General features: G+C 35.6%; 1 protein-coding gene across 2 annotated transcripts in view; it reads left to right on the top strand.

Annotated features, from left to right (window-relative positions):
• Positions 1 to 18,954, top strand: part of USP9X (ubiquitin specific peptidase 9 X-linked) — a 100,898-nt gene that overhangs the window by 38,895 nt on the left and 43,049 nt on the right. For both annotated transcript variants that reach the window (XM_032184070.1, XM_032184061.1), the window contains exons 11-15: positions 4,094 to 4,198; positions 5,626 to 5,832; positions 6,399 to 6,535; positions 11,453 to 11,586; positions 17,751 to 17,838. In XM_032184070.1, the coding sequence (XP_032039961.1) occupies positions 4,094 to 4,198; positions 5,626 to 5,832; positions 6,399 to 6,535; positions 11,453 to 11,586; positions 17,751 to 17,838 (671 nt within the window). The remainder of the gene's footprint in view (positions 1 to 4,093; positions 4,199 to 5,625; positions 5,833 to 6,398; positions 6,536 to 11,452; positions 11,587 to 17,750; positions 17,839 to 18,954) is intronic.

The raw sequence follows: 18,954 nt of genomic DNA, 5'->3' as shown, positions 1-18,954 counted from the left end.
AAGAAAACACAAAGGCCAAAGCTCAACTAGAGTTAAAGCTGTGCAGTGAGGTTTCAGATAACAAGCAAAGCTTTTTAGAAGTATGTTAATAGCAAGAGGAGGTCTAAAGAAAATAGTGGAACATTACTGGATGATGCTGGTCACTCTCCAGGTGGGGCTGCACCTACACAGTGTTCTATGTAGTTCTGGGCTCAACAACTTAAAAACTTAAGTGTTAAGATACTTGACTGTGTCCAGGGGAGGACAACAAAACTGGTAAAAGGGCTGGAGGGCGTGTCCTGTGAGGAGAGGCTGAGGACACTGGGTTTGATAAGCTTGGAGAAGAGGAGGTTTTGGGGTAACCTCATTGCTCTCCACAACATTGTGATGAGAGGAAATGAAGAGGGATGTGCTCATCTTTTCTCTTTGGTATCTAAGTGACAGTTTGCATGGGTATGGGGCAAAGGTACATCAGGGGAGGTTCAGACTAGACATTAGGAAAACCTTTCTTACAGTGAGAGTGGTCAAACATTGGAACCTGCTACCTAGTGAGGTGGTTGATGCCCCATGCCTGTCCGTGTTTGAGGCATTTGGATAAGGCCCTTAATGATATGTTTTAACTTTGGGTCAGCCCTGAAATACTCTGACAGTAGGACTCGGTCTTTGTAGGTCTGCTTCAGCTAAAACTAATTTATTCTATGATTCAACTTTATTCTGTGATCCAACGTTATTGTTGGTAAGTCTTCAGGAAACACCAGAGTTGAGCAAAGTCTGAATTATTGAAAAAGAAAAAAAAAAAAAAAAAAGATTATGATGTAATGTTTTAAAATACAGTAAAAATATAGATTGTTATTCTCTAAATTTGCTACAGTTGTTTCACGTGTTTGTTTTTGTTGTTTTTTTTTTGTTGTTGTTGTTTTGTTGTGTTTTTTTTTTTTTACTCTTTTTTTTTTTTCCTGAGCAAGGAGCTATTAATGAGGCTTACAATAATGACTGTTCTGGAAATTGTTTAACAGCAAATGCTTTCATTTGTAATTTTTTGAATATTCACTTGATTACTTAAATGATCAGTGAAAATTGGCTTTCTAGTCTTGGGCTGCATGAGTTAGATCCCATAAAGGGCAGTTGAAGAGACATAATGATTATTAAATATTGAGTATACAGAAAATACACAGAAAATGAAGGGTAGTTTTAGGATAGAAATAAGCGTGAGAGCACATATCCTTGTTCATAAATAATTGGTAGTAAAACTGTACGTAATTGTACAAGCCCTTTAGTCAGGTCAAGTGTGGGAAGGCTAAATCCTGTTTTCAAGATAGAGGGCTAACACAGCAATTGGGTACTACTATACCCCCTGTTAATATGTGTTTACAGTCTTCTGAACTGTAACAGTTTGACTTAAACAGATTATAGGTGTCCATATTCAGGCACCCCCTGTCCAGGTTTGTTTAAAGCACTTGGGACTGCAGGCAGTGTAGTGGCAGCTTGACTTGACATCTCTGATGTTTCAACTTCGTAATCTCTAGACTTCAGTTCCAGCACGATAGTAACTACATAGGCTGAAACTTGAGACTTTTTTTTTTTTCCTACTTATCCTCAAATATCATGTAAAAAAAAATACATCTTGTAACTCAAAGCAATCACGGATCACTTGAATTAAGGTGATCATACTGTTTGTTTTCCAGACTGTCTGTGTAAGAAATCTGGGCAGTGGGGAAAGATTTAGAGAAGTAATTATGCTACTTGTAGGCTTGTGTTAGCTATATTAGAGCCTCACCTTCTATAGGAAAAAGTAACCAAAATTTGCGCAGAGGGAATCTTAGTCAGTTAAGTAGATTACTCAGAGGCCCTGAAAACAGGAACTTGTGGATAAGTTAAAGCCATACTTCTGCTGTTCCAGAAATGTATGAACAAGTGGTGCAACCCTTAAAAGATAGGGATAGCCCACCACAACAGTTAGAAAATAAGTATAGGAATAAATCTTCCATGCTTTCAAATCTGCTTTACTCTGCTCACTTTTTTTCTTGCTTTCAGTTGGATTGTTGCCACAGTGCACTTGCAAGTTTGTTCTGTGTTTTTGTATTTCTTTTTTTTTCCATTGAAAATTGGATTCAGTAGGCCTTACTCAGGTAGATGTTTTCACTGTGGCTTTAGCCATGAAATTAAAACAGACTTAAAAAAAAAAAAAAAAAAAAAGGGGGGGGGGGAGGGTCGGGGTTAAGAATAGCCAAGTCTGCTAATATAGATTTTTTTTTTCCATGTTCACTACTTCGCATGTTTAGTAGTTTTTAGTAGTTCTTATTAAATGATTGCCTCTAAGAGCAGCTGGAGCATGAAATTCGGTAGCGGGAGTTGATTTACTGTGTAGCTTTATATAACAGGCAGGCTATTTTAGCTCTGACTCAGTGCAGTACTGATGTGGTTTTGCTTTCAGACTGGAGCCATTATGTTTTTGCCTGGGTTTAGAGGGTGAGCATGCACAAATTTACGGTTAATGATACAGTAGTGCCCTGAGAATCTCAATATACAACTGGAATAAAAATAAGTAGTCCATGAGAAGTAATAAAAATATGCTACTTTTGGCCTTAGAAGGCAACATAAGCTTTAAGTTTTACCGATCTTATGAAGACGGTGTTTACAAAATACAAATATGTTTGATTCAAGGAATAATGTTGAAGTGTCTAAAGGCAAGAATTAAGTTGCAACCTGTTGAGTTACAGGAGTTCATCCAGATGGACAAGAAACAAAATCGCAAAGATTAGTGTTGAGATTTTATTACTTACATTCTAGAGCATTTAACTGGAACTCTAAATGGGCTTCCCTGTTTCCATACAGTAAGCTCACAGTTCACACACCAGGTTTTGTATCTCCTCTTGCTGTGTTGTGCAGCTCAGTACATGCTTCTCCTTTCATATGTTACACTAGAGATGTTTTTTCTGTCCTGTACGCTCTCAGTTTTTCTTTCTATTCAGAAAATGGACTGCTAAGACAATAAAAATAGATGTTTTGCAAAATTGAGTGGTATAATTGGTTTAGTAATTCTTTCTCTCATAATCTGACTGATAACATGAAAATGAATGTTGCTACTTGTTTTTTTTGTTTGTTTTGTTTTGTTTTTTAGTAAATTTAGGGCCCACAATTAAGAATTCTACAGTACATAAGCGGCTGTTTTTGTTGTTTTTAAGTGAACTACTGATGCAAGCTTTTAGAAGGAAATTATTTCCAAAACTGCTCAAGCATGTATTTTTAATACTGTAAAAGATTAATTACATCAGAGATTTTTTTTTCTGTCTTGCATATTTTATTCTACACTTGGAGGAAATTTTTCTATAGTAGAGCAGCTACTGATACATATAGTCCAAAACTGTTGTTTTTCATGATTGTAGATTTAAGATGTGCTATCCTGCTGGGAATTATAGGAAGGAAATGTTCTTCTCACCCAGAGTCAAAATTCAGTTAGCTGTTTTTTCTGTATTGTCTTGCTTCTTAAATGTCAAAATTGTGATATAGGCCAACCTAATATAAAATATTATCTAGTATATAACTCGACTTTGCCATTAGTTGTTCGGTTGATAGATTTTATAAGGTTATAAGCTGCTGTTGGCTAACAAGTTGTTCATGAATCTGCTAGCACAAAAGAAATATTTTAGCCTAAGAAATCATGTGGAAATATGTGGAAATACTGAAAATGCAGCTTAAATGAAATGCAGTGAAATTTCATCGAAAGTAGATTTTGAGTCCTTTCCTTTAAAAAAAAAAAAAAAAAAAAAAAGAGAAAATACCGATTTGTAAATTTAAATGCTGGTGTAGACTTCATTTTACCATCCCAGATTTAAAAAATAAATATTGTGACTGCAGTAGTCATAATTCTAAATAAATACTTGTGTACATGCACAATGCACACACTTTTTGAATAGTTACACATACAAGGCAAACTTAAATAATATGATTTCCCAGTGAAATAGATACCAGTTTGACGCTGCTCCCACAACATCAGCTATTATTGCTGAGCACTTCAGACAGCCTTCTTGTAAAACCAATAGAGGATGTCGTACTACTTGAGTTAATATTGATTGTTACAAACGTTGGTCAATTCTTTTTGTCTTCTTGACAGGCAGGAAAACATGAAGCCATTGTAAAGAATGTACATGACCTCCTGGCAAAATTAGCTTGGGATTTCTCTCCTGAACAGCTTGATCATCTGTTCGATTGTTTTAAGGTAATTATGCATGTTTTGACTATACTCAGGAAACGGATTGTGAAGTTGGCTACAGATTTGTGACTCTTTCAACATGTTCTTTATGTGGGCAGTTTTCTTGTGTTAAAAGGCTTTTCTGTATATAGCAACAATTTGTAATGTCTACTGTTGAAACTGCTAGATTGTGTTACACTTTATTGAGCATCCACTGTGAGATTTTGTTTACTTCTTGTCTAAAGCAAAGGTTCATTATGCTAGTTTAATTGATGACCACTTCTGGATAATGCACATACATGCTGAGGACTGTAGGATTGCTAAATGTCACTTCAATACTATGCATATTGACCTTTTCAAATAAATTACTTACATTTAATACTGTATTGTGTTCATTCAAAATTATTAATTGTTGGTGGTTTGATAAATAATGTTTTTATCTTAGTGTTAGAGTACCTTTCATGATATTTATCAGTTATTGCTACTTACCGTCTTCAAGTAGAGGAGGAAGTGAGGGACTCCTTTCCCCACTTCATCTTTATCATGTAATAATTTTTCCCTGGTTAACATACACATAGGAGGAAACAGTCTCAGGAAGATAAAGTAAAATGTTTATAAACATAGAATGACTCGATTGTAGCCATTACACAAAACAACTTGTTTCTGAAAGATTGTGTTATTCACTGGCTTTTTGTGTATGCTAACATTTACATTTTTAGCTTCTAGTAGTAGTCATATGGACTGTTCTCCTGTTGCACTTTCAGGAGGTGAGAAAATGCAAGCGAGCTTTGTAGACTCAGTTTTCTGTTTTTAGATAAATGCCTGACAGTAACATTTTGGCTTTCATGCAATTTGTGCTCCAATTAATGGGTGACTTCTGATTTAGTAAATACGAGCGGAATGCTCCATAATTTAGATATAGACATAAATGCTCAGAAGTTTTATGGGTAAGCCATCATGTCTGACTCAGAGATGGATATGAAGCAATGTTATATTGATAACTCACTCAGAAAAAAGGTTAACTTGATAGAGAGAGCACTTGTTTCTGTCAGATTCAGAGGCACCAGTAATACTGCATTTTTACTCATTTAGTGATTGTAAGTTAATTAGGAGTGTTTTAAGTATAAGCACAGGAGATTTGAGAAAGCATTTGTAAGAAACAGCTGAGTCCAGTATGTTTTGACTACTTGTGAACTGGTCAGTGTTGTTAACTTTTACAAGCATATCTGTGGTGTTTATATAAAGATTCTTAATTTCTAAGTCTCAAAGTTAAATACATTTTAACTGTAAATGCTAGAACTGTTCAGTTTTGACTTAGGTATTTCTGTAACGTGGTATTTTTAATGAAAAAATGTGAATACTATTTATATTTTTACATCATTTTTAATTGTTCATGTTACAGCATATGAGATTAAAAAAGCGTAACTTTGATATTGAATAAAATCTTTCTTTAGGCAAGTTGGACAAATGCAAGCAAGAAACAGCGTGAGAAGCTACTTGAGTTAATCCGTCGTCTTGCAGAGGATGACAAGGATGGTGTGATGGCGCACAAAGTGCTGAACCTTTTATGGAATTTGGCTCATAGTGACGATGTACCAGTTGATATCATGGACCAGGCTCTTAGTGCCCATATTAAAATCTTAGATTACAGCTGTTCACAGGTGTGTAATCTGGTATGATTCTGTTCTGAAATCAGGCACTAAAAGTCCTCCCCATTCCCCCTCCGTCCCTCTGCCCCCCACCCCCAAAAAAAAAATGTAAGGGTGTTGGTAATACAGCAAAAGTCATCCAGAATATTTAATTCATCATGCTTAAAAATGAATCTATTATACAAATTTACAGCCATTGGCAGGTTTTGTTTTGTAGTTGAGAAACTGCTCCTCATGGTTTCTTGATATTTTATAGCAGTTTAGTCTAACCATTAGTAGAACTATTTGAAAGGAGAAAAGGCAAATTAATTTAAGATGGATGATCCTATCTAACTGTAGTTTCTCTTGAATATGTACTGAATTCTTCAGTGGTTGTTGCAGGAATAGTTTGTATCACACTGATGGCTTCTGCTAGGATGCAGTGCTGTTCAGATAATCTTAAGAATGAATGCTTGAGAACTAAGCTGGTCTAGTAGTTGTGTGGCTTTGTATGTTCTGTTCTGTTGTGGAAGCAAATAAAGTAGGGGAATGATTATTGTTTCTGAAATATACTTGATTGTGAACACTTGTTCTTTAAGGATCGAGATACACAAAAGATCCAGTGGATAGATCGTTTTATAGAAGAGCTTCGCACAAATGACAAATGGGTCATTCCTGCACTGAAACAAATTAGAGAAATTTGCAGTTTGTTTGGTGAAGCACCACAGAATATGAGGTAAGAATGGAATGCAAATACCGTGTTGTCTCTTATAAGTTGAGAGAATTGGAACAAAGCATTTTTTTGCTTTTTTCTTTTTTTAATTTTAAATGAGAGGCAGGGAGACCTTAGTTAAATCATTACATGTGTTTGAAGATGTTCTTTTGTGTTTTAATGTGTATAGACCACATCTAAAAATTAAAATACATAGTGTTTTGTAAGAGAGCATTGACATGAACTCTTCTTCTGAAACATGCTTTTACTTGTTTTTAGAAGAATAGTAGTCTGATTTGCAGATATTTGCAGAGAATCTGGATTTGTTTTCTGTTACCTATGGGCTTCAGTGCTTAACAGTGAAATTAGATTACGAAGTATAAATAAAATATATCGTGTATAATTAAAAATATATATATGAAAAGCCAAAAAAGGACTTGCTCAATGAAACCAAGTTTCTAGATTTTAAGTATTTTCTCACTACAGAAATTGTTTGCCAAAAAAATTTTGTATCTGCATGAGAAATTTTACAAACTTTAGGAAACTGTTGTTTATTTATCAGTGCTATACAATTGCTTTGTTTTCATTCCTGTAAGCAAGTAAACTATTCAAATCGACATTGCTGTTAAAGTCTGCTTACAAGATCTAGGCAGGGAAAGTTGAAGAAAACAAACCTTCAGTTTGCCCAACACTACCTTCTTACTGATACTGGTTGAAGTAGCTGTGATGTTGCATTTCTGGCTCTTGGAGGCTTCTTTATTAATTTAGTTTGCAACATATTTCTCAGTTTTCATGACCCTTTAATCCATTACAATTTTTCATTAATGATTGCTTGTGGTTTTTGCAGCAAGGTCACAAAGATACTAATTTTATTAGCACATGTGTCTGTTTTCTGTGTATTAGTTCTTAACTTTTACAGGCTCTAAGATCTAGGGGAATGTAGCTACCTGGTTACTTGTGGTACTTGTTCCAGTTGGACACTTCTTAGCATAGTGCCTGAACAAAAAAGTTTTGCTTTCAATTCTTGAAGCAGAGCTCATTCAAGGCACTGATTGGGTTTCTGCTCTGAACTAATCTTGGAAGGAACCTAGGTTTTGTGTTTTGTTTTGTGTTGTTTTTTGTTGTTTTTTTTTTTTTTAGACTACAGAAATTTAATTTTGTTATAAGGTAAGCATATGTACAGTTGGATGGCTTGAATCTCTCCCTACTTTTGGTCAGATCGTCTCTTCCATTTGTCAAACTTCATTGATATCTGCATTGCAGTATGTGGTAATATGTCAGTTTTATGCAGAATTTGAAAACACATGAAGTAGGAAAGAAAACTTTGGATTAAGGTTTTTAAACAGGGAACTCTCATATGAAGAAGCATTTATTAGGGAGATGCATTTGAGGGAGTTCTTTAATCAGAAATTATTGTACAGGTGACAGGGACACCATAGTGAGTTAAAACATGATTTTGAAGTAATTAGTGACTTTCCAGTCCTCCAAGTTCCAGATAATTTGTAATATTGATACAGTTGGGAAACTGTAATGCATGCATCTCACACACATCAACTTAAAACCTAAATCTCTAATGTCCTTCTAGAATTTGGGTTGAAGATAGGTTGAAACAGTTGGTCATTGTGACAGTTGTCTTAAAATATCTCACAGAGCTTTCTGTGTGTGACATTAGTTCCATAATCCATATACTACTCTTTTGGGTGTTTAAATTCATTTGCAATTAAAAGTTTAGTCCAGAAGGAGTAAGGCTGTTGATGGTTGGCAAACATAAGTATAAATTACCTTCTGTCATTGGCACTGTAGAGATTCTTTTGGGGAGGAGGATCTAATTGTTGACAGGTATTTCTGAAGTTGAGCAAAGTGACAAATAGGTTATAAACGTTGCCAAAGCAACTATAACTTCCTGACCACAGGGAAACACTGTATGTTTTGGGAGTTTAGCTTAACTAGAATTGCAGTAACATTAGAAAGTAGTTCTTGGATAGGTGCAAGGATACCAGTTAATGTTAAGAAATAGTCAGCTTCGTTACTCAGTGATTCTTAGGGTACAGAAAATTACCCATTTTTCTGTGTTGAAAAGGAGAATGTCTCCAGTAGACCACTCTCAAGTGCTTAGGCTTGACCTGTGTCTACCCTAGCAGTACAAGGTTGGTCTCCAAAATTACTTGCCTAGAAGAATTAACTGAACATTGATAGGACCTTCTGTAACAGTTTGAATTTTGTAACTGCTTTAAGACAATGATGAACTTAGTCTCAAGTAACTTTTTTTTTTTAACCTAAAAGAAGAATTTGCTGGTTTATGTCTCTGGACCTTTAATGTCTGTTTTTAATGGTAGATAGCATTTACTGGCTTAATAGAAAATCTCTCGACTTTGAAAGCTGAGTCATATGCAGTATTATGCGAGGCAAGTTATATGGGATAAATCTTACTTTAAAAAAAAAAAAATCCATTTAAATTAAGTTGGTTGGGTCTTTGGCTTTGTCACTGTGAATATTTTTTGTAGAAAATAAAGACAGTCTAATTACTGTATGTTCTTCTTAGCATTTCCAAAGTACTTTGGCATTCATTTCAAAATGATACCTTTTCTTCCTATACGTTGGCTTTTGCTATCCATTTAGCAGAAGAGTAATGGAAAGACAGCAGTTTTGCCCTTAACATCCACTTTTCATGTTTCTCAGTTTATTAGTAAAGCAGTATATTATAATGGAAACATCATCAATTAGCCCAACCTTAGAGGCTTATGGAATGATTTTGTAGTTTTCTGTGGAATTCGCTTTAACTGTAGAAAGCAAACTTGAAAAGTCTTGTCAAATTAGTTTTTTTTCTGTGCATTTGTACAGTCATCTTGCCTTTGACTCCATCCTAGCAGATGATTAAAATAACAGCTCACATGTTGCTCACACATACGATGCAACAACTCCTAGCTCATAAGTCGAGTTCTTACAAGTACCGACTTTTTGAACTGGTTGCTAACCCAGGTGAATCCAGATGTCCAAATTTTCTGTTTGTGCATGTGATTGAGGGGTGTGAGGGGCAAAATGTGAAGTGTATCTTGGAAGATCTACTTAGTCTTCTGCAGATGAAGCTTTCCCTTGGCTATATTTGGAGAGATGGATACAAATAGCTAATATTATGAGCGTATGAACCAAGCTATCGGCATCTAAATTCAACAAAATACACCTTGCTTATGCTCATTCCCTTAAGTGTTTCACCACCTGTCTTTCCGAAATTGTCAAAGTTCTTCGTTAATGTTACCTTTTGTCAATACATCTTTCTCTCTAGAGCTAGTGTCTCAGGTAGCCACTAAAACAGACATACAATCTTTTGCTGCTTTTACTGCTAGTTTATACTTAGATGGGGGGCTGACAGAGTTGGAATGAAGTGTACTTGGAAAGTTGCTTATGGTGAAAACAAAAGACATTCTTTCTGTATATATGAAGTCCTGTATGTTTTCTGCCTTCATGCTTCTATGTATTTCGTTTTCTGTACTGCAGACTTCTGCTTTTTTTAACACAATTCGTGCTTTAAATGCCTCTTCCAAGCTGTTCTGGAAAACTCTGCATATTATGAAACAATCTTTTGAAGATGTCTCTGCTTAGCAGGCCATATTCTGTTGGTAGCAGATAACAAAATTACTGGATATCTGGGAAGAAAGTTGATGGCTTCTGTCTTTTAAACCCAACTTGACAGTGATCTTTGTTCTGATGAAGCAATTGAGCTGTTGTCATTACATCTACAGTGCAGCCTGGTTATCAGCTGCAAGATCATTAGCAGCTGATTATGGAACTAGGATTTCTTGCCTCCCCTACTGTTCTCATACTGCGTGGTGATATTGCCAAGTGTTGTAGCTCATGTGGTACCGAGACCAGGTTCCCCAGGAAGGATGAGAGTTCCTACCAGCAATCTAGTCAGCTAGCTCTGGAGTGTACTCTGAGAGTTGGAGGAAAGGAGAACAGTTCTGAAATCTCAAATATTTCTTCTGGGCAGGCTATTGGGAACAGCAGTACAACAAATAGCTCCTTTTTCCCCCCTTTCTCGTAGAAGAGCCATGCAAATTTGCATTGGCTACGCAGCCAAGATGTGAGTGCCGTGATATAGAGGAGTTGAAGCATTTTAAGGTTACTCTGCAGGGGCAATGAGTAGTCCCACGTTCTAGAATTTGATAGTGCTCATGGCATGTGGGTGTTGTACTCAAGCTGTGTATTTGCTCTTGCAGTTTACTTTTGCAAACTAAATACGACTAATATCCTTGAAGAGTAGCATTTTGGTCAGATTTTTTATAGTAGACATAAATTATTATTTATTTGTGGTGTTTCTTTTGAACTTTCTTTTTTTGTTGGTTTTTTTTTTTTCTTACACTATACGTTGCATGTAACTGACTTTTTGTCTGTACCAACTTTTTTAGATATTGTCAGGGAAGGAAAAAAGCAATGTAGAGTTGTGCAGCGTTTTGAAGTACTGACAAATATAAGACTGTGAGCTTTCATTCTGAAAATGAACAGTTTTAGTTTGTTTAAATATTAAATTAAGAAAATAATATCGGATGTGGAGGAAACTGTGGTTATGCATATTGTAGCTGTACTACAGCTGAGAGTCTCCGTCTTTACTGTGCGGTTTGCAGGAAGGTATTTCTATTCCTGACTTGCTGCAGATATTCTGCCTCCGGTCTATTTAACTGCTCAGATTGCTTCGATACCTTTCATATGTACTACAACTGTATAATCCTCATTATGTAACTGCTTTTAATAACTGGTAAAAACCATTGATGCATCAGAAGAAAAATAAAAGCATTGTCAGAGACCTAGTATGCTTTTTATTTTAGATATTGTAGCAAAGTTTAGAACTTGCATTGAAGACATTAGTTTTTTGAATTAGCTTATGGACTGTTAGGTGCAAGACTTCTCTGTTTTTTTCTTACAACACTTATATTTTAATTTCAGTCAAACTCAACGAAGTCCCCATGTGTTTTACCGACATGACTTAATCAATCAACTTCAGCACAATCATGCCCTAGTTACATTGGTTGCAGAAAATCTCTCTGCCTATATGGAAAGCATGAGGCAGTATGCTAAAGGTAAGTTATTAAATAAAAATTGGCCTCATAAATACTGTGTAAAAACTCCAGTTGAAAATAGAGTTGAAAGCCAATTCTCCTAACGAAATAACTGTTATTGTTTGTTCACTCAATTTTAGAGCATTTGTGGGTTTGATAGCATTTGTGGTGTCATACTGGTCAAGAAAAGCTTAAAATGCAAATGGTTTGTTGGTTCATTATTGAAAACATGGTGGTCTACAGCACAACATGGGGAAGTGACTGCACAGGTTTATCTGTGAGTTGATAAGCATCATCTTGCCCTACTTAGATTAGGGTGGTGGTTTTTGTGGAAAGCCATAATAATAATCTTGAATATACTCCCACTCCTAGTTTTGAATTTTTGTAGGGTCCTTTGAGAAGTTTAATAAATTCTGTTTGAAGCCATTGTTTGGAAGTTGTCACAGAGAAGGACTTAAGACCACAGTGGTACCATTTTATTTTATTTTTTACCATGCAATTCTGTTTCTGTTTATCTGCTTTCTTACTGTGTTTGGTACCAACAATACTTGGGCAGCATATTGTGTTAGTATTTATATACTTCAGTTTAAACTCAGCCCTGCACTGATGAGTTTGCATTCTTATTCTTGAAGGAAGCTAGCTTTCTAGCTACTGAAGTAGGAGTAGGGAAATGAAGGAGAATGTTGGACAATAACTGTCCCTGTAACGCTGGACCAACAGTACTCTTATGTATTGAACTAAGCCAGCAAAACTGAGAGGAGGAAATTTACCCCCACGTGTGTACCTTGTTGACTGCAACCAAGGACCATTCTACCCTATTCATACACATGCATACCCTACATAGCAGCCTACCAACCTGTTAGTTACATCTCAAAAATGGCACTATAACGTGTAGGAATTCAGTTCTGACTGTTTGGAGAGAACAGGATATGTGCATTTTGGAAAGTCTGTCTGTGTGGGGTTGTGTCTTCCTATGCATAGGTAAGTTGCCTACAAACCTTTAATTCTGTAATTCTTTTAATTTTGGAGTGCTTGATACAGATACCTAAAATTTTCTTTGAAATCTTGTTTTAAGAGTGGTGCAATGTGAAAATGATAGTTTCATCCTGGTGTAGGTTAATGAGTACTACATTTAAGCTTAATCTGCATACCATAGCTATATTTTTTTGTATTCAGAGGTACATGGGAGGGTTTACCCTAATCTAAGTGTTTTCATTAATGATAACACTGTACTAATTAATATTTAAATGGTACTAAATGGTTTGTTGTGTTCTCAAGCAGTAGTGTCTTAAGTTTAGTTTTGTCTGGGAAGGTACAAGAGTGCGTGTGCCTTACTTCATGTAACTTCTATAAGCTATCGGAGTGCTGTTTAACTTTGCAAAAGTGATGCAAAAACACAATTCCATTTATAGTGAGCTTTGCATCTTAACTCTTTGGATAGCTCTCTTTTTCTTGGACTTCGGCCAGTGATGAAAATCTGGGGTTTGGCCTCAGGGTTTTAAAGGAAACACAATCAGCAACTTTCTAATGCATTTGTGTTTGTCCAAAAATACCCTACACATGTTATTCATATATAAACTGTTATTCATTGATTTCAATTAATTTTTAACTCAGAAGCCAAAAAGTCATTTTTGACAATATTTACCTATCAAATTGTCAATGACTTTAGCACAAAAATTAGGCTAATGTCTTGAATATTTTTTTTTCTTAAGCAAAAAACTTCATCCCATTCCCATATTCCTCCCAGCTCCCCCCCCCCCCCCCCAAACATGCACAATGACTCAATAAAGCAGTAATATAAACATTTTTGGCACAGTAGAAATTAAAAATTTGCAAAGAGGATAACTTCAATCTACTCAGAAATCAATTAAATTGTGCTTTCTTGAAATGAAGCTGCTGCAAATTTTCTTCCCATTTATATCAGAGTGCAAAAACAAAGGAGCAATAGTGCAGCTTTTTTTTTTCTTCCTTGGTACTTTGTTTGCTCTTTATTATGTATTACACCATCTACTAATCTTCTAGTTACTATACTAAGACAGTAATACATAATTCCTACCTATACAACTTAGTTCAGGTTTTGTAGAATAAGTAGAGCAGAATACAGAGAAAACAGCATCAAATTTTCACTCGTCCCAATATTTCCACCCCTTCCTGGAGGAGGGGAGAAGATAATGGGAGGGGAGAAGATAACGGGAGGGATGGGAATGAATGAAAGGAGAAGGAAGTTTGTCGTGATTGTACAGACAGATGGTAAGAACCGGACAGCTGTAGAATCAAACTGAGGTGGTGAAAGTGAATGGGACAGAGGAAGAAGATTGAAGGCTAAAACCCAAACAGCCCAGGACAGAGAAATGCCATAGGAAAAAAAAAAAGTCCTGTTGCCAACTCCAAAATCACTGTGTGTTTTGTGAAATTTTTGTATTAGTTTTGAACTTGCAGTATTTTTATTTTATGAAGGAAAAGGCTGCTATAACAATATTGTGTGAAGAAGACAACAGATGTTTCTATTCTGTTATTCATCACATGTCATGGGATAGTGGAATTGAGTACACCCTCAGAAAGTTCTTGGATAACACCAAGCTGAGTGGTGCAGTTGGTAAGATAGAAGAAGGGATGCCATCCAGAGGGACATGGATAGGCTTTAGAAGTGGGTTATGTGAACCTCATGGACTTCAACAAGGCCAAGTGCAAGGACCTGCACCTGGGACAGGGCAACCCCCTGCTCTCCATACAGACTGGGGGATGAATGGTTTGAGAGCAGCCCTGCAGAGGATACCTGGGGATACTCAGAGATGAAAAATTAGATGTGAGCCAGCAGTGCCCGCTTGCAACCCAGAAATACAACCATATCCTGGGTTGCATTAAAAGAAGCGTGGTCAGCAGGCCGAGGGAGGTGATTCTTCGATTGAGGGAGGAGTGTAGGTAGCAATCAGACCAGGTGTAATGGTTTTAAACTGAAAGAGATTTAGATTAGATATAAGGAAGAAATTCTTCACTGTGAGGGTGGTGAGGTTCTGGAACACATTGTCCAGAGCAGCTCTGGATGCCCCATCCCTGGAAGTGTTCAAGGCCAGGTTGAATGGGGCTTTGGGCAGCCTGCTCTAGTAAGAGGTGGTCTTGCCTGTGGTGTGGGGTTGGACTAGGTCATCTTTAAAGGTCCCTTTCAACCCAAAACCATTCTGTGTTTCAGTGATTCTATGGTTTTCTATCATATCCCCTTCTATATTTATTTTGTTTGCCTTTTTAAGGTTAAAGAAGAATCTAATCCATGTATCAGAATTCTCCTGATTATTGGCACTCTACTTTCTATTGAACTCACTTCCACCCTATTCTTCAGAGTCCTCTGTGAGATTAGGTGACTGTTATTGCATCATAATCTTGAAAGAAGGTGTTCTTTTTAAAGTAACTATATTTTTTTATGTGTCTGTCCTTACTCCATCTCCTTTTAATGTAGGTATTTTCAGTTCTTCCTTTGCACTGGTTAATAATGTCTTTGTGTGTATTTTAACAATACTGTTCAGATCTTGAGTTGACATAAATGGTAGAGTATCCTGAATTGTAAGTACCTTTAATTTTTTTTCCTTAACTTTGCAAACACCAGAATTGACATATAGTGTAATTTATTGAGTACAGTAGGTTAGATGTTCTTAATTTTACAGTTCTCTTAGGTTCTTGATTGTTTCTTGATTTCTTTTGCTGTTCAGCTCTTACCATCTTTGCAGATCATCTTTCAGCCCATTAAGTTCTAGACATAGTGTAGAAGCCTAAGGTGTAAAGCTTGCCACTTGTATTTTTTTTCCTCCTTTCTGCTGCTTTTTTGTTCAGTGATAAGTTGTATCTTAGCTCATAGTTCCATCTTTTTGCCTATTGATCAAAGATCTTTTCAAATCTTGAGTGGATTGATAGCCAGTTCTCTTTCATCTTCTGTTTCCTAATGAAATTTAAAAGTCCAAATCTCTTAATGTAATCATTTAGAGAAATTTTGCCATATAATCTCTTATATGTGTTTATCACTAATTATACATTAACTTTCAACTGTTTTTTGATCTGTAGTTTCTCTGGTCATTCATTTGTTCTTCTGCATAGAAAAAAAACCTTGAAGATCACGGTTGGGCTTGCTGTGAGATGCACTGCTAGAAAGTGAATAGGAGAGATATAGAAACAAGCTGAGACAGCGAATAGATTGAATTTTTGTAGTTCAGCATTTTCCAGAAATCTTAAGTACACTCAGATTGGCTTCGGACAGCTGACTGATCTTTAATACTTGAATTCTTCTATCACTGCCATTCTTGATACTTGTGTCTGTGAATTAACATATATTCCCCCCCACCCCCCCTCAAAAAAAAAAAAAAACAGACAGTTGGCCTCCACCCCCAAATAAAAATAAAATAACCACCAAAAAGCTACCCAACGTTTGAAGGTGACTAGTTATATTTTCTCTGCAATTTACTGATCTGCCTTCATTGTTTCCTCTGTTGGTCCCACAGCATATTATTCAAGTTCCCTACATCTAATACTTAAGTACTGTTTGGTTTGCTAGTTTTATATACTTTCTTTAGGAATCTCTTTGTAATTGCCCCTTTATGCTGACTTCATTAAGATTAAGATTTAAATTTCTGAAGGATTTCTGGTGGCTATGTCTCCACTTTCCTAGACATTATCAATTAACTGCTAGTCTTCTGATTTGCCTTTTATAAAATATTTTAAACTAACATCCTTTTTGTACGTAGAGTGCAGTATTTACAACAATTTTTTTCCCCTTAATTTTGAAACACTTGGTGCACTTCAGTTGTTAGGCTTGTATCAAGAAAGGAAACAAATACAATAGGAAATACTGATTTATTTTTCAGTTCTGAAGATCAATTTTATCACGAGTGGATGCTATCATGATACAGTCTCCCACAAGTGGGTCATCTTAGCTAAACATAATCTATATAACTCTTGCAAATAAGTAATACAGTAATAATTAGTTTATAACGGAGCTGTAATGCAACATGTCACGATGAAATACTTCCTACTAGTACATGTCAAGTACCAGAGTCCTGCTTATAATAGAAATACATAACAAAGAAGTGTTTCCTGTTGTGAAGAATTCCAAAACACACAAAGGTGCAATGATGGCTAATTTATTGCTAGCAATTGTTAACTTAATTGCTGAACAAATGGAATATTTTTCTGAATTTGAATTAATTTAATGGTTTTGAAAATCATTCCTCTGAAGAGGGGGGTTACTTTTGTATACAGTCATGTTTTAACAAATCCAGATGAGGATCCTCAAGCTCTGGAAATAAAACTAGTTCTCGATGTAGCTGTTCTCTTCTGTTTTCACGAGGAATTAAAGATCATTACATAAACAAGTTATTTGAGAGACACCTAGATTGTATCTCTTGGGGGGGTTAGAAATCACAATGTGTTTGTGTGAAACAAACAACTGTTTGATAAACAGTATTATGCATAGATTTGACAAATTGCAGATAAGAGTTTGATTGATTGCCTTATTTTTATATTGCACAACATTTTCTGTTTCAAGCTTGTCAGTATTACAGGAATTTGTTTTTGTACTTGCAAGCTTGCAGTAAGTAAGCTTGTCATATACTTTATTCCTCTGTATGTTATCATGTATATAGCTACTTAGAAAGGTGTTGAGGACCTGGAGCTGTGGGTTCCTCTGGGGAGAAGAAACCCTAGAAATGTAAAAACAAGTTATGGAGAAAGATGTTCTGTAATGAAATTAGAGCATCCTTAGGGAAAAACAAAAACAAAAACAAAAAAACCCATAGGATAATCTGAGTGATACGCTTGATATGCTTTTATTTTAACTGACTTACTTCCCAAAGAAAATGTGTTTAACTGAGGAAGAAGTAATTTGAATAAGTAGAATGAAGTTTCTTCATTATTCTGTAGTAGTTTCATTATACTGAATGATGAGCGCATGTATCCGTACATAAGTATTCGTGGATGTGATAAGAGCCCTCAGCAATCTTTGCCTATACCCATTTTAATTTAGAATGTAGTATTAACTGTTAGGAGGCTGCTGAAAATGACTTTCATAATCCTTCCTGAAAATTTATTGTCCCTTGGTATTAATTATGTTTTGGCCATCAGGTTTTCAAATCCATCCTGTCCTTTAGAGTCAGCATGTCTTCTCAGCGTGTATTGTCTAATAAAACTTCTTATATTTGCAGAGCATGGTGAATATGATCCACAAACTGTAAGACCAGGAAGCAGATACAGTCATGTGCAAGAAGTACAAGAACGACTTAATTTCTTAAGGTTAGTTTTGACTTGATCATTTTTTTTGACTTCTGTAGGAATAGCTTAAATACTTGAAAGAAAAAAAAGTCACACTAGATGTTTTTCTTAACTTTAAGCTGTTGTATTAACTTCTTTCAAAACTCGGATGCAAAAATGCACCAATTGAGTGGGTTTTGTCTTGTTTTTGGTTTTCCAGAAAGTTTCTGTGCTAGTATAGGAATAATCAGTTGAAGTTCATTAGCATCTGTGTAATCCGTAACTCTCATTCTGCCCTAAGATATCTATGGGCATTTTCTGTCTGTGTGCAGAACCCTATTGACTTGAATACAATGTGCACGAGGTTACAGCTACATGCATATTAGGATAACGTAGCTGAAATTGTGGAATGCTCCAAGTGAAGATATGCCCACATGTACTTACTTGAAGTACCATGTCAAATCTCAGTCCATGTTCATAAATAGATATGTACTGGTGTCATACACTGATACTAGGTTGTCAGCCTTAGAAAGCATTGGAAAAGATTCACACGCAAAAAAAAAAAAAGGATGACTTTTTAATACTAGCTGTTTGAATAAAATAAAAAAGCAAAAGATCTCTGCTCACAACAGAGCTTCAGTATATTGATGCTATTCAGGTGCAGACTCAAAGCTTTTTCTTGCTTGGTTTTAACTTCGTTAAGACTAGTAAAAATATTTTTAAGAACTTTCATTATCCTTTGTTTTTCTTGAAACACTCTTAGTGTTAACATTCATAATGGAAGTTTTTAATAGTTCTTTAATAATAATTTACCACAAATCAAAAACTTTCAACTAGATTTTTTTTTCTTTTTAGTTTTGACTTATGCTTCTAGTTCTATTCTATAGAATTGATCCCTTATTATGTGGTTTTGCTAAAGTGTAATTGTGAATGACTGCAGAAGTGATTTAATCTCTTACATTGTGACCTGACTTCAAAATGAATTGTTTGCCTTAGGAGGTGTGCATTTATATGTATTATTTATACAGTGCTTGGTATTTTAGTGTAAAACATTTTTTGCCTAATTTTATTCCTTTCTTGTTTGAAATATAATGTTCTGATGGCTACAAACTTTTACCAGGAAGTCATGGGGCTAACTATGAGAGGACTGATGTAAAT

This window comes from Aythya fuligula, chromosome 1, assembly GCF_009819795.1.
Source record: "Aythya fuligula isolate bAytFul2 chromosome 1, bAytFul2.pri, whole genome shotgun sequence".
In the NCBI taxonomy this organism is placed as follows: Eukaryota; Metazoa; Chordata; class Aves; order Anseriformes; family Anatidae; genus Aythya; species Aythya fuligula.
This window is presented reverse-complemented; position numbering and strand designations above follow the sequence as displayed.